Source organism: Salvelinus fontinalis, chromosome 33, assembly GCF_029448725.1.
Source record: "Salvelinus fontinalis isolate EN_2023a chromosome 33, ASM2944872v1, whole genome shotgun sequence".
Lineage (NCBI taxonomy): Eukaryota > Metazoa > Chordata > Actinopteri > Salmoniformes > Salmonidae > Salvelinus > Salvelinus fontinalis.
Window position 1 is genome coordinate 35,412,230 of NC_074697.1, and position 16,059 is coordinate 35,428,288.

At 49.5% G+C, this 16,059-nt stretch overlaps 1 protein-coding gene across 5 annotated transcripts in view; it reads left to right on the plus strand.

Moving 5' to 3' along the window:
• LOC129832129 (stAR-related lipid transfer protein 13-like) overlaps positions 1–14,633 on the plus strand; it is a 133,592-nt gene extending 118,959 nt beyond the window's left edge. For all 5 annotated transcript variants that reach the window (XM_055895916.1, XM_055895918.1, XM_055895917.1 and 2 more), the window contains 10 exons: positions 3,901–3,964; positions 4,841–6,219; positions 6,531–6,701; positions 6,815–6,974; positions 7,705–7,903; positions 8,450–8,663; positions 9,784–9,898; positions 10,163–10,713; positions 10,869–11,045; positions 11,184–14,633. In XM_055895916.1, the coding sequence (XP_055751891.1) occupies positions 3,901–3,964; positions 4,841–6,219; positions 6,531–6,701; positions 6,815–6,974; positions 7,705–7,903; positions 8,450–8,663; positions 9,784–9,898; positions 10,163–10,713; positions 10,869–11,045; positions 11,184–11,301 (3,148 nt within the window). In that variant the 3' untranslated portion in view covers positions 11,302–14,633. The remainder of the gene's footprint in view (positions 1–3,900; positions 3,965–4,840; positions 6,220–6,530; positions 6,702–6,814; positions 6,975–7,704; positions 7,904–8,449; positions 8,664–9,783; positions 9,899–10,162; positions 10,714–10,868; positions 11,046–11,183) is intronic.
• Positions 14,634–16,059: the final 1,426 nt, after the last annotated feature.

Genomic DNA, 16,059 nt, shown 5'->3' on the forward strand with positions numbered 1-16,059 from the left:
AGCTGTCCCACAGGCCCCTACTCTCTGCCAGGCTAGCTGTCCCACAGACCCCAACTCTCCTACTCTCTGCCAGGCTAGCTGTCCCACAGGCCTCTACTCTCTGCCAGGCTAGCTGTCCCACAGGCCTCTACTCTCTGCCAGGCTAGCTGTCAAACAGGCCCCTACTCTCTGCCAGGCTAGCTGTCCCACAGGTCCCTACTCTCTGCCAGGCTAGCTGTCCCACAGACCCCTACTCTCTGCCAGGCTAGCTGTCCCACAGGTCCCTACTCTCTGCCAGGCTAGCTGTCCCACAGGTCCCTACTCTCTGCCAGGCTAGCTGTCCCACAGACCCCTACTCTCTGCCAGGCTAGCTGTCCCACAGGCCCCTACTCTCTGCCAGGCTAGCTGTCCCACAGGCCCCTACTCTCTGCCAGGCTAGCTGTCCCACAGGCCTCTACTCTCCTACTCTCTGCCAGGCTAGCTGTCCCACAGACCCCTACTCTCTACCAGGCTAGCTGTCCCACAGGTCCCTACTCTCTGCCAGGCTAGCTGTCCCACAGACCCCTACTCTCCTACTCTCTGCCAGGCTAGCTGTCCCACAGACCTCTACTCTCTGCCAGGCTAGCTGTCCCACAGGCCTCTACTCTCCTACTCTCTGCCAGGCTAGCTGTCCCACAGGTCCCTACTCTCTGCCAGGCTAGCTGTCCCACAGGCCCCTACTCTCTGCCAGGCTAGCTGTCCCACAGACCCCTACTCTCTGCCAGGCTAGCTGTCCCACAGGCCCCTACTCTCTGCCAGGCAGGCTGTCCCACAGGCCCCTACTCTCTGCCAGGCTAGCTGTCCCACAGGCCCCTACTCTCTGCCAGGCTAGCTGTCCCACAGACCCCTACTCTCCTACTCTCTGCCAGGCTAGCTGTCCCACAGGCCTCTACTCTCTGCCAGGCTAGCTGTCCCACAGGCCTCTACTCTCTGCCAGGCTAGCTGTCCCACAGGCCCCTACTCTCTGCCAGGCTAGCTGTCCCACAGGCCCCTACTCTCTGCCAGGCTAGCTGTCCCACAGACCCCTACTCTCTGCCAGGCTAGCTGTCCCACAGGTCCCTACTCTCTGCCAGGCTAGCTGTCCCACAGGTCCCTACTCTCTGCCAGGCTAGCTGTCCCACAGACCCCTACTCTCTGCCAGGCTAGCTGTCCCACAGGCCCCTACTCTCTGCCAGGCTAGCTGTCCCACAGGCCCCTACTCTCTGCCAGGCTAGCTGTCCCACAGGCCTCTACTCTCCTACTCTCTGCCAGGCTAGCTGTCCCACAGACCCCTACTCTCTGCCAGGCTAGCTGTCCCACAGGCCCCTACTCTCTGCCAGGCTAGCTGTCCCACAGGTCCCTACTCTCTGCCAGGCTAGCTGTCCCACAGACCCCTACTCTCCTACTCTCTGCCAGGCTAGCTGTCCCACAGACCCCTACTCTCTGCCAGGCTAGCTGTCCCACAGGTCCCTACTCTCTGCCAGGCTAGCTGTCCCACAGGTCCCTACTCTCTGCCAGGCTAGCTGTCCCACAGGTCCCTACTCTCTGCCAGGCTAGCTGTCCCACAGGCCTCTACTCTCTGCCAGGCTAGCTGTCCCACAGGCCTCTACTCTCTGCCAGGCTAGCTGTCCCACAGGCCCCTACTCTCTGCCAGGCTAGCTGTCCCACAGGCCCCTACTCTCTGCCAGGCTAGCTGTCCCACAGACCCCTACTCTCTGCCAGGCTAGCTGTCCCACAGGTCCCTACTCTCTGCCAGGCTAGCTGTCCCACAGACCCCTACTCTCTGCCAGGCTAGCTGTCCCACAGGTCCCTACTCTCTGCCAGGCTAGCTGTCCCACAGGTCCCTACTCTCTGCCAGGCTAGCTGTCCCACAGGCCCCTACTCTCTGCCAGGCTAGCTGTCCCACAGGCCTCTACTCTCCTACTCTCTGCCAGCCTAGCTGTCCCACAGGTCCCTACTCTCTGCCAGGCTAGCTGTCCCACAGACCCCTACTCTCTGCCAGGCTAGCTGTCCCACAGGCCCCTACTCTCTGCCAGGCTAGCTGTCCCACAGGTCCCTACTCTCTGCCAGGCTAGCTGTCCCACAGACCCCTACTCTCCTACTCACTGCCAGGCTAGCTGTCCCACAGACCCCTACTCTCTGCCAGGCTAGCTGTCCCACAGGTCCCTACTCTCTGCCAGGCTAGCTGTCCCACAGGTCCCTACTCTCTGCCAGGCTAGTTGTCCCACAGGTCCCTACTCTCTGCCAGGCTAGCTGTCCCACAGGCCCCTACTCTCTGCCAGGCTAGCTGTCCCACAGGCCCCTACTCTCTGCCAGGCTAGCTGTCCCACAGACCCCTACTCTCTGCCAGGCTAGCTGTCCCACAGGTCCCTACTCTCTGCCAGGCTAGCTGTCCCACAGGCCCCTACTCTCTGCCAGGCTAGCTGTCCCACAGGCCCCTACTCTCTGCCAGGCTAGCTGTCCCACAGGTCCCTACTCTCTGCCAGGCTAGCTGTCCCACAGGTCCCTACTCTCTGCCAGGCTAGCTGTCCCACAGGCCCCTACTCTCTGCCAGGCTAGCTGTCCCACAGACCCCTAGTCTCCTACTCTCTGCCAGGCTAGCTGTCCCACAGACCCCTACTCTCTTCCAGGCTAGCTGTCCCACAGACCCCTACTCTCTGCCAGGCTAGCTGTCCCACAGGTCCCTACTCTCTGCCAGGCTAGCTGTCCCACAGGTCCCTACTCTCTGGCAGGCTAGCTGTCCCACAGACCCCTACTCTCCTACTCTCTGCCAGGCTAGCTGTCCCAAAGGCCCCTACTCTCTGCCAGGCTAGCTGTCCCACAGGTCCCTACTCTCTGCCAGGCTAGCTGTCCCACAGACCCCTACTCTCTGCCAGGCTAGCTGTCCCACAGACCCCTACTCTCTGCCAGGCTAGCTGTCCCACAGACCCCTACTCTCTGCCAGGCTAGCTGTCCCACAGGTACCTACTCTCTGCCAGGCTAGCTGTCCCACAGACCCCTACTCTCTGCCAGGCTAGCTGTCCCACAGACCCCTACTCTCTGCCAGGCTAGCTGTCCCACAGGTACCTACTCTCTGCCAGGCTAGCTGTCCCACAGGTCCCTACTCTCTGCCAGGCTAGCTGTCCCACAGACCCCTACTCTCTGCCAGGCTAGCTGTCCCACAGACCCCTACTCTCTGCCAGGCTAGCTGTCCCACAGACCCCTACTCTCAGACTGCATCCCAAATGGCACCCTATTCCCTGTATTGTGCAATACCTTTGACCGTAGTGCACTATATAGGGGATAGGGTGCCATTTGGTATGTAGTCACAGCCTCCCAGGCAGTTTTACTGTTTGTAGGGTATATTGTAAATTCCCATTGTTAATTGTTACTCTAGAAACTTGTGGGTGGAATTTAATCGAAACCAACTCGAACAGTTATGTAGCCGTTTAGCCCAGAAAATACCAACAGGGACTTAGTTTTCTGTGGGTTTTTTAAATCCTTCTGGATAGAAGGAGAGAGTGACTAAGAAGGAGCAGGGACATGAAGTCTGTGTGTAGCTGGAGAAGCAGCAGAGACTAGTCCATTAGCTGCTGATAGAGAATCTCTGTGAACCACAGCGCCTCAGCAGTCTTCACCAATTAGGTCCCTGTCAGGGAGAGAGGGGCCAGAAGCAGACGGACTGGCAGGGAGATAGAGCGAGAGAGGCCAGAGAGCATCTGTCCATTAACATTAAGTTATTAGCCACAGTTAGCAGGCATGATTAGGTTTGTGCTGCCCTGGCTGGGTAGTCGTCAGACCCACAGTCATTTAACTCCTGGACTGGAGGACTGACTGTGTCTATTCCTGGTGATTTCTCTCGGAGAGAAGGATGATCTCTGAGATTGTTATTGTTTACATCCATTTGGCTTGTTTCTCTTCCAGACGACTCAACACCTTGAACAAGTGTGCCTCTATGAAACTAGACGTCAACCTTCCTAAGAAAAAGGTAAGTAGAGGTTTTAATTATTATAATATTATTCTATATTATGACCGTTATGATCCTGTTCAGTTGCACAGTGATATTGTATAACAGCTTTAGTCAATGCAAGGCTAATATGTATACCTTTCTAAGGTATTATGGTAATAAATACTGAGGATGTCGGCCAAGTAGTAGTCCTGTAACAACAAAAAAGTCCTCCTCCTCTTACCCCTCTATCCTTCCATCCCTCTTTCTTTCCATCCCTCTAACCCAGATCCTGTGATATGTGAGATGTGTCCATTGTCGTATTCCCTAAAGGGTGTACTACTTTTAACCAGAGCCCTATTAGCCCTGGTCACATGTAGTTTACTATAAGGAATAGGGTGCCGTTTGGGACGCACCCATCACCTCTGTTGTTTCATCTTCCTTCAGTGTGGAAGGACATTTCCGATTGGTTTATTTATGGCTGTAAAACCTGATTAGGAGGTTATATCATCATGATTATGTGATCGATGTATAGAACTGTAATGTGATTATAAATGAACAGACACATCCTCTGGCTCCGTTGTTAACTGCCAGGAAAACGCAGATGACATTTGTCTCTCCTTCCTGGAACAGATAGAGATACAGACAGGCTGTGATGCTACACCCTCACAGATCTCACAATATCTAGATACAGCTGTCCCATCAGCTTATAACTACAACCAATCATTCGGATTGTGTCTTGTTACCATGTGTTGATAACAGTGTACTGGCAGTGCTATGTGTCTTCTCTCTTCCTGTGTGTCCAGAGGGAAGACTCGGATGAGTGTGTTTATGTAACTGTTAACTGGTTTAGATTTCTACCTGACTAGGTGATCATGAGTTGATAATTGATTTTGTGTTGTCTTCCTGTGTATTCAGAGCGAAGACTCTGATGAGGAGGACCTGTTTGCCATCAGCGACAGATGGAAGTTTGAGTGGACGAGCCGCCGCTGGTCCAGACTAAAGGGGGAGGGGCGGAGTCCCAGGGAGGGGGAGGGGCGGGGCCTGCGGAACACTACCAGTAGCGAGAGTGTTCTAACTGACCTCAGCGAACCAGAGGTCTCATCTCTCCACAGTGAGAGCAGTGGGGGGAGTGGCCACCAGACTGTGAGCACAGAGGATTCAGACTGCTCTAACCGGAACTACTACTCTGCCGTCATGCCTGAACCTGACTCCAACTCCCTTACCCTGCCACACCTCCCTAAGCATCTTCCATATTACGGCTCGCTGCCCACCGGACGGACCCGAGCCAAGGACTTCCTGCGCCGCATGGAGACGCTACGTTCCCGGGGCACGTTGGATAGGGGGCGGAGAAAGATGCTGGTTATCAGCACTCCGGTACTGCAGATGGAGCCGCAGGCCCTGAAGACGATGCGCTGTGTGGAGATCACCAATGGGGACGGGTCGGTGGCGGAGGTACCCACTGGGGGACCAATCCTAGGGCTAACACCCCAGTGCCCCTCCAGCAGCGAGGGCAGCCACTCCAGCGGCAGCACCGTCTCCTCCCCCAGTCTGAAGGAGAGGAAGCCCCACTCCCAGCGAACGGACCGGTCCGACGCCAAGCGCAGTGGCATGTATCTGGAGGACTTGGCCATGTTCTCCAGCCTGCAGCGGAACAGTGGCGTGGCCGAACACAACCGGCATAACGAGTTCCGCTCCTACGAGGACCTGGTGGTCCACATACCCAAAGACCACAAGCCTGGCACCTTTCCCAAGGCCCTGTCCATAGAGAGCCTCTCCCCCACCCTGGGGGCCTCCGTCCCCTGGCACAGCGGCAGCCTCAATCCCCTGGAGCCCCAGTCCAACCCCAACCCCCGACCTAACTCTAACCCCAGGGAGTTCCACCCCCGCCCGGCCACCCAGTTCTGCCCACGGGGCAGTAGGATCAGTGTGTACGACAACGTCCCTGGGTCTCATCTCTATGCCTCTACTGGAGACCTGCTGGACCTGGAGAAGGAAGACCTGTTCCCCCATCTGGATGACATCCTGCAGCACGTCAACGGCCTTCAGCAGATAGTGGACCGCTGGTCCAAGAACATGCTGCCCTCTGCAGGCCTGGATGGACAGGGGATCCAGCCTGCAGGTCTGAAGTCATCCAGCCAGATCACGCTGGACTTTGAGGGGACGTCTGTTCTGGAGGGACAGAGCACATCCAGTGACGGGGACAGAGACGGCGTGTCCCTCATTGAGACTCACTGTACAGGACACAGAGAGAGGAGGGACTCAGGGGTGGGAGCATCACTAACCAGACCCAACCGGTAAGAGTCATAGTCCTCAAATGGTTATTAACATCTCAGTGTTTAGTTCCTTGTAGAAATCATTATCCCGTCCTTATTTCCTACTGATAGTGCTAAATACTTACTCAAAACGTCCGTCTTTTAGAGGTGAAGTCTTGACATCATTGTCAAAGGTTGCATCCCAAATGGCTCTCTATTTCCTAGATAGTGCACCTTTTCCCTGCATACTTTCCCTTTAGGGATATGATCAAAAGTAGTGTCCTATATAGGGAATAGGGTGCCATTTGCAACGTATTTTAACTGTTGTCCTCTCTCTCTCTCTTTGGCATTAGTCTGCGATGGCCCAGCTTCCAGATGTCCAACCGGCTCAGCCACTCAGTGGCCTCGCTCCAGATCACCAATCAATCAGCAGGCCAGCTCAGCCTGCTGCAGAAGTTCTCTCTCCTCCGCCTCACTGCCATCATGGAGAAATACTCCATGTCCAACAAACACGGATGGACCTGGTGAGTACAATCAATCAATCAACCAATCAATCAACCTAAGCTTGTCAAAGTTGAACCCTATTCCTGTGTGTGAGTGTAGACATGGGACCCACCCTGTGTTGTCTCTCTGTCAGGTCCGTTCCAAAGTTCATGAAGAGGATGAAGGTTCCAGACTACAAGGACAAGAATGTGTTTGGTGTTCCTCTGATCGTTCACGTCCAGCGCTCTGGTCAGCCCCTCCCCCTCAGCCTGCAGCAGGCCCTCCGATACCTCAGGAGCCAGTGTCTAGACCAGGTCAGTCTCTCTCAGTTAAACTGTTACAGTAGACTGTCAGTCTCTCTCTGTTAAACTGTGTTACAGTAGACTGTCAGTCTCTCTATGTTAAACTGTTCTATAGCAGATTGTCAGTCTCTCTCTGTTATAATGTGTTACAGCAGACTGTCAGTCTCTCTCTGTTAAACTGTTCTATAGCAGACTGTCAGTCTCTCTCTGTTAAACTGTTCTATAGCAGACTGTCAGTCTCTCTCTGTTAAACTGTTCTATAGCAGACTGTCAGTCTTTCTCTGTTAAACTGTTACAGTAGACTGTCAGTCTCTCTCTGTTAAACTGTTCTATAGCAGACTGTCAGTCTCTCTCTGTTAAACTGTTCTATAGCAGACTGTCAGTCTCTCTGTTAAACTGTTCTATAGCAGACTGTCAGTCTCTCTCTGTTAAACTGTTCTATAGCAGACTGTCAGTCTCTCTGTTAAACTGTTCTATAGCAGACTGTCAGTCTTTCTCTGTTAAACTGTTACAGTAGACTGTCAGTCTCTCTCTGTTAAACTGTTCTATAGCAGACTGTCAGTCTCTCTCTGTTAAACTGTTCTATAGCAGACTGTCTGTCTCTCTCTGTTAAACTGTTCTATAGCAGACTGTCAGTCTTTCTCTGTTAAACTGTTACAGTAGACTGTCAGTCTCTCTCTCTGTAGAACCGGTCAGTGTCTAGGTCTGTCTGTCTGAACGTTCTGCTCTACTCCGTCTGTAGGTGGGTCTGTTCCGTAAGTCTGGTGTGAAGTCTCGTATCCAGGCGCTGAGGCAGATGAATGAGTCGTCTCCTGATGATGTCAGCTACGAGGACCAGTCAGCGTACGACGTAGCAGACATGGTCAAACAGTTCTTCAGAGACCTGCCTGAACCGCTACTGACCAGCAAGCTGGGAGAGACCTTCCTACACATCTACCAGTGTAAGGACTGATACACACAGGCACATACAGTACACACATGCTTACACACATGCACACACAAACACAGTCTTGTACAGCTAACGTTTTTGGGACACACAATTCAGTCCCATTCAAAATCTTATTTTCCCTAACCCGTACTCTTACCCTTACCCTAACCTTAACCCAAAACCTAACCCTAACCCTAAACCTAACCCTAGCTCCTAACCCTAACCCATAATGTAATTCAAATACTAATTATAACCTTAACCCTAAACCCCCTAGAAATAGCATTTGACCTTGTGGGGACTAACAAAATGTCCCCAGTTGGTAAAATTTGTCCTGTCTGTCTGTCTGTCTGTCTGTCTGTCTGTCTGTCTGTCTGTCTGTCTGTCTGACAGACAGACAGACAGACAGACAGACAGACAGACAGACAGACAGACAGACAGACAGACAGACAGACAGACAGACAGACAGACAGACAGACAGACAGACAAATCATACTAAGGTCTCTCTCCATTGCCCATGGTAGGATAGTTCAACCCTCCCTCTATCCCTTCCTCCCTCCAGATGTTCCTAAGGACCAGCGGTTGCAGGCTGTACAGGCGGCCATCATGTTGATGTCAGACGAGAACAGGGAGGTGCTCCAAATGTTGCTCTGCTTCCTGTCTGACGTCACTTCCTCTGTGGAGGAGAACCAGATGACTCCCATGAACATCGCTGTGTGTCTGGCCCCGTCCCTGTTCCACCTCAACATCCTGAAGAAGGACAACCTCTCACCCAGGTACACTACACCACAAACACACAGGTACATCACCTGATCAGCTCTAAAGTAGAACCAAATGAGGAACCCTGGACTGTTACTTCAGCAGTGTCTATAATGGACTAATACAACTACAACCCACTTGGTCTAGTATTTCCTATATACAGTATGCCCTCCTATTAGACTCCCCAGTGATGATGTCCTCTTAATTAGGTCTCTGTGAAGACTGATGTTAACTAGGTGGGAGTCTGGTTCAGGCATCAGGGGTTCAGCTACAGTAGACTGGCTATCTGGTTCTGGGCGGTTTTTATTAAGAATGTTCTGGAGTTCCAGGGTACTCTTTAAAACACTGCGTTTTATGACATCACGCTGTGTACAAACAGAAACCTCTGATTTAACTAGCTGGTGGAAGTGATTCTTTAAGGATTACAGGATCAAAGGGATAGCATGCAGAGAGAGAGATGTTGAGATGACCGGGAGGAGGGAGAGGAAAGGGAGAGGATGGCAGGGAGAGGAGAGAGAGAGGGAGAGGATGGCAGGGAGAGGGAGAGGAGAGAGAGAAGAAGAGGATGGCTGGGAGGAGGGAGGACAGGAGAGAGAGTTAGGAAGGCAAGGAAGGACAGTCCCGTGTGGTCCCGTGTGGCTCAGTTGGTAGAGCATGGCGCTTGCAACGCCAGGGTTGTGGGTTCAATTCCCACGGGGGGACCAGGGTTCAATTCCCACGGGGGGACCAGGATGAATATGTATGAACTTTCCAATTTGTAAGTTGCTCTGGATAAGAGCGTCTGCTAAATGACTTAAATGTAATGTAAATGAAGGAGGGAGGACAGGAGAGAGGGTTAGGAGAGAGAGAGGGTTAGGAAGGCAGGGAAGGAATGCGGATAGGAGAGAGAGGGTTAGAAAGGCAGGGAAGGAGGGGGGACAGGAGAGAAATGGTTAGTGGCTGTCTCGGCTGCATGGGGGACTGTTTATCTAGTGGGCTGGGAGGGAGGTTAACTAGCTGTATTCAGTGGGAGAGAGGGAAGAGGTTTTAATGTGTTCATTGAGCACCTCGGCTGATTGACTCTTGCTGCTGTGTTCATAATTGTCTCATTATCCATGATCCTTTGCTGTTTTAATAAATGTTACCCATGATCCTCAGGGCCATGCAGAGGAAGTACACGACAGGCCGGCCCGACCAGAAGGACCTGAATGAGAACCTTTCCGCGACGCAGGGACTCGCCCACATGATCATAGAGTGCAACCGACTGTTTGAGGTAATAGACCTGAATAGAATACTTCATTAATAATCAACAGTGTTACTAAGATGCCTTAGATACATTGGATGTCATAAAATGTTATAAGCCTCATTATAAAACATTATAAAGGCTCATACCTGCTGACCAGTAAGATATAAAGCATTATACCTTTAGTATTTTAAGTGTTATCGAACCATTTAAAAACATTGTTTTGTCATTTAGAAGACGCTCTTATCCATAGCGACCTGATCTCTGATTGATCTTTCTTCTCCGACCAATCAGATTCCTCACGAGATGGTGACTCAGTCCAGGAACTCGTACGCGGAGGCGGACCTTCACGCTCCCACCTTAGAGGAGCTCTGTAGACAGCAGGAGGAGGATGATGCGTCCTACCAGACAGAGGCCAGACCCTGCCAGACACACTCAGAGACCAGACCCTGCCAGACACACTCAGAGGCCAGACCCTGCCAGACACACTCAGAGACCAGACCGCAGAACCTGTACCAGAGCTACGTAGAGAGCAGGCTGCAGGAGCTCCTGAAGGAGGCCAGAGAGAAGGCTAAGGGCTGGGTGTCCTGCACCAGCTCAGACAACACTGAGCTCTACTGTAAGAAGGTTGGTGATGGGAACCCTTTGCGGCGGTGGCGTGTGGCGGTTGAGGTGGAGGCCCCTCCCTCGGTGGTGTTGAACCGTGTGTTGCGAGAGCGGCACCTGTGGGACGTGGACCTGCTGCAGTGGAAGGTAGCTGAGACTCTGGACAGACACACTGAGGTCTTCCACTATGTCCTCAACCGCATGCCCCCACACCCCAGCAGAGACTTCCTGGTCTTACGGTGAGTGTGTGTGTTTGCGTGTTTGTATTTAGAATTTTGACATTTACATTTCAATTCAGCTCAGTTTGTTGTTCCTGTCGAGCTCACATCAACCTAAAGCCCTGTTGGTTCTAGCTGTGCTGAATGAAGCTGACTTTGTCTGTCTCTTTCTGTAGGTCATGGAGGACTGCCCTTCCCAAGGGGATGTGTGCATTGGTGTGTGTGTCTGTAGAACATGAGGACTGTCCCCGGGTCGGTGGGGTGAGGGCCGTGGTTCTAGAGTCTAACTACCTTCTAGAACCCTGCGGCTCTGGGAAGTCCAGACTCACTCACATCTGCAGGGTGGACTTCAAGTGAGTCCACACATAACATACCTTAGTATATACTGTATAAATAGAAAGTTCATTTCTGAAGATTGTGTAGATGTGTGTGTGAATCTGACTGTGTTGTTGTTGTGTTTGAACCTGGCCATGTTGTTGTTGTTGTTCCAGAGGGCGGAGTCCAGAGTGGTACAACAAGGCCTTTGGTCACCTCTGTGCTGCTGAAGCTGCTCGCATTCGCAACTCCTTCCAACCAATCAGCACAGAGGGGCCAGAGACCAAGATCTGACACTAGAGTCTTCCACAGAGCTAGACCCACACATACCTGGAGGGAACTAGACCCAACCTGGCCTGGCCTAGAGCTAGTGTAACTGAGTTGGATTTGTAACCTCACTCCCCAGCCAATCTCCAGTCTCCACCCTCACTATCGAAATGCTAACTTTTCGGTAGTGTAGTTGGTTAAGACATTGTCAAGATGCTAGTCAGCTGTGTTTGCTAGACAGCGGATGCGAGATCAAGGACCAGTAAGGCTTTGTGAGTAAGGAAGCACAGTGATGTCTGTTACACTAGACCGAATGATGTCTGGAGCTACAGTAGGTGCTAGAGGAGGACTGAGAGGAGGAGTATATATTCATAGAGTCCTGAAGCCAATAGGCAGAGCTGAAGCACTAAACCAGCGAATGACCACCCTTTCGTCCTCTTCTATTTATTTCCCGACGATTCTACATGTTGAATGGCCGCCGTTTGTCGACCCCCAGCAGGTGTGCGCGGCCAACGTTCATGTTGGTCTGTCTTGAAATGTGTTGCCAGAACACAGAGACTAAAGAGAGTATGGAGCTTTCTGGACTGTCTACACAATTACACAACAAGATCTTCTTAGGTGCTGGACGTTATTAAGATGTTATTATGATGTTATTATGACATGTATTATTATTATTTGTATTATTATGACCGAAAGGGGAACAGAATGATCCTGCCAATGTCCATTAGTATTTAGTATTAGAGTTATGTCTAGGACATTTAAGCTCTTTAAAGCTTCTGGAAAGCTGTATATTATTTTATTAATGTAAAATGTCATGCTTTCTGTTAGATATGCTGCATAGGCACGCATGTGTCTGTATATATATATATCTGTGTGTGTGAAAACATACATACAAGTATACTAGCTGTATATACTGTATAATTGAAAGGCTTAATGCTACAACCTGCATTGTGTCATTGTTATTATAATTCATTTGGTACTAATCTGTAAACTGGTTTTACTGGGCTTCAACAGTGCTGTGTGTTTCTGAATGGGTGTAATGTTATTCTATATGACCTTATTGTTTAAGGTTGAAAACATGGCTTCGTCCTAAATGGCACCCTATTTCCTATATATTGCACCACTTTTTACCAGAATCTCCATAGGGCTCTGGTCAAACGTAGTGCACTATATAGGGAATAGGGTGCCATTTGGGATGGAGCCCATGTGACTCAGGTTTGATCTCCAGACCTGCTGTAGAGAGCTGGCTGGACTGAGCTTCAGTTTAGTTCCAGAGACAAGATTTTTTAATTAGACAAGGTAAAAAAAATATTAAATGTTTATATTGTGTATTTTTACACAGACAAATGCAATTAGAATGGATTAGAATAGAAACTTAATTGCTCTAAGGGAATTTGCTTAATTGAAAGTCGCTCTCTCTTCACTCCATTTGCAGTTTGTTTATTTGTATGTTGTATGATCCGCTAGTCAACACCTCACCTCACGTGGTGTGTTCTCTACTTCACGTCCCAAATGGCACCCTATTCCCTACATAGTGCACTGCTTTTGACCAAAGCCCTGGTTTAAAGCTGTGCACTATATAGGGAATAGGGTGCCATTTGAAACGTACTATATGCCTTTACTCTATACCACCCTGCATCCCAGTGCTGGCTTCACTCTGAAGCTAAGCAGGGTCGATCCTGGTTGGTCCATGGATGGGAGACCAGATGCTGCTGGAAGTTGTGTTGCGGGGCCAGGCAATGTGATTGGGGACATTGCCCTGTGTAGGGTGCCGTCTTTCAGATGGGACGTTAAACAGGTGCCCTGACTCTCTGTGGTCACTAAAGATCCATGGCACTTATCGTAAGAGTTAACTCTGGTGTCCTGGCTAAATTTACCATAAACTCCCATACACTCCTGGTTAGACAAGGACAAGTTAGAGCTATATTAGCCATAGAGTAGTTATAACCCTGATCTCCTAATAGCAGTGGGTTGGTGTCCAGAGTCACATGCTACACATACAGAATTGGACTGGTGGCATTATTTCTGTCATGAACACAATGACCAGGGGAGGTGTGGGAATACAGAGCGGTGTCACGCCCTGATCTGTTTCACCTGTCCCTGTGATTGTCTCCACCCCCTCCAGGTGTTGCTTTTCCCCCCCTGTGTTTCCTGTCTCTCTGTGCCATTCTGTCTTGTATGTTTCCAAGTCAACCAGTGTTTTTCCCGTTCTCCTGCGTTTTGCTGTTCTCCTTTTTCTAGTCCTCCTGGTTTTGACCCTTGCCTGATCTGGACTCTGTACCCGCCTGCCTGACCATTCTGCCTGTCTTGACACAAAGCCTGTCTGCCACTTTGTACCTCCTGGACTCTGATCTGGTTTTGACCTTTTGCCTGTCCACGACCATTCTCTTGCCTACCACTTTGGATTATTAAACATTGTAAGACTCCAACCATCTGCCTCCTGTGTCTGCATCTGTGTCTCGCCTTGTGTCAGGATAAGTGGAATGGAATCACTCTATTCTCTCCCTGATACCGAACTTGAAATATTTCATTTGAATAGCACCAAGAGTTTTTTGAGGGTGGCAGAAGAATCTGTCGATGTGCCCTTGAGCAAGGCACTTACCCCTAATTTTCGCAGGGTCGCCGTTGAAAATGGCAGACCCTGGCATGACCCCACTCTCCAAGTGTGTCTCAGGGGAGTTAGGCTATGCAAAAAAAACATATTTACAATTCTCACGTGTATTAATACACACTTGTACATGTGTGAAGTAGGACAAATTTAAGCACCCACCAATGTATTATTATTTACAGGATGTTGTTGCTTCTTGGTGGTCATTCTGTGTATTACAACCTGCAGTCAGCCTGTTGAACTATCAACTCAGGGTTGTTGTTCATCTGTATTTTGTGTTTCATACATATGAATACGTTTTTTTTAAATAATCAGATTCATGATGGAGGGATCACAAAAGATTGCTTTTCGCAAATCGGTCCCTATGCCCTATGAACTTGTGCCGATATGAAAGGATTTTACAGCTGGAGAAATATGGTAATAGCTCCAACTTGGACTCTGAAAGGCTACTGCATACACCAATCAAGTACATAGGGCATAGGTGTCAAACTCATTCCACGGAGGGCCGAGTGTCTGCGGGTTTCGCTCCTCCCTTGTACTTGATTGATGAATTAAGGTCACTGATTAGTAAAGAACTCAGCTCACCTGGTTGTCTAGGTTTTAATTGAAAGGAAAAAACAAAAACCCGCAGACACTCGGCCTCCATGGAATGAAGTTTGACTCCCCTGTTCTAGCGGTTGATTTGGGATTTTACTGAGTTACAGTTCATATGAGAAAATCAGTCAATTGAAATAAATGAATTTTGCCCTTCTCTATGGATTCCCCATGACTGTTGGTCACAGATACCTTTAAAAAAATGGGCCACACAATGGGCCTCAGGATCTCGTCACAGTATTTTAGTGCATTCAAATTGCCATTGATAAAACTCAATTGGGTTTGTTGTCCGTAGCTTATGACTGTCCATACCATAATCCCACTGCTACCACGGGGCAGGCACTCTGTTCACAACGTTGACATAAGCAAACCACGCTATGCACGTGGCCTGTGTTTGTGAGGCCGGTTTAACTTACTGCCAAATGCTCTAAAATGACATTGGAGGTAGCTTATGGTAGAGAAATGAACATTCAATTCTCTGGCAACAGCTCTGGTGTATATTCCTGCAGTCAGCATGCCAATTGCACACCCCTTCAAAACTTGAGACATCTGTGGCAGTGTGTTGTGTGACAAAACTGCACATTTTAGAGTGGCCTTTTATTATCCCCAGCATAAGGTGCACCTGTGTGATGATCATGCCTTTTAATCAGCGTATTAATATGTCACACCTGTCAGGTGGATGGATTATCTTGGCAAAATGAGAAATGCTTACTAACAGGGATGTAAACAAATTTGTGCACAAAGTTTGAGAGAAATAAGCTTTTTGTGCATTAGGAACATTTCTGGGAGCTTTTATTTCAGCTCATGAAACATGGGCCCAACACTGTGTTTATATTTTTGTTCTGTATAGTTACCTCCCATCTTCACAGAAATTATGCATTTCTTTATCCACTGGATGGCGACATATGACTTCTGAACAATACAGGTTAATCAAAAAGAGCACATGCTGAAGGTTAGATTTATATAGCATCCCAATTGGCATACTATTCCCTACATAGTACACTACTTTTGACCAGAGCCCTATGAGTCCTGGTCCAAAGAAGTGCACTATATAGGGAAGTGGGTGCCATTGGGGACATATATTTAATAACTTCCACCACACCTGTTCTTTCTGTTCAGTCTTTTCTTCTATGGTTCTGCAGGATGACTCTTCAAGGTCACTTCCACATCTACAGACTGTTCAACGTGCTGAAGAGACACCAGGAGTCCTATTTACATAATTAAATAAAAGACAAGTAGACAGCCTTGCCCTGGCGTGTGTGTGTGTGTGTGTGTGTGTGTGTGTGTGTGTGTGTGTGTGCGTGTGCGTGCGTGCGTGCGTGCGTGCGTGTGTAATACGATTTGATTAATTTTAATTATTTATTGTCTTGAGCTGCAATTAAAAAGAGATTTGTTTCCCCACACAGTTTAGATTCAATAATGATTTAAATTAAATAGATTTAAATTAAAACAGAAAAGGTACAGCAATTGAGTCTTTTTTCACTTCCAACATTTGGTCCAGTGATGGTTAAATTATTCAATAGAATGATTAATCTACCACAGTGAAGCTGTCTGGAAGTAAAAGGACATGTTAGAGTAGTGAG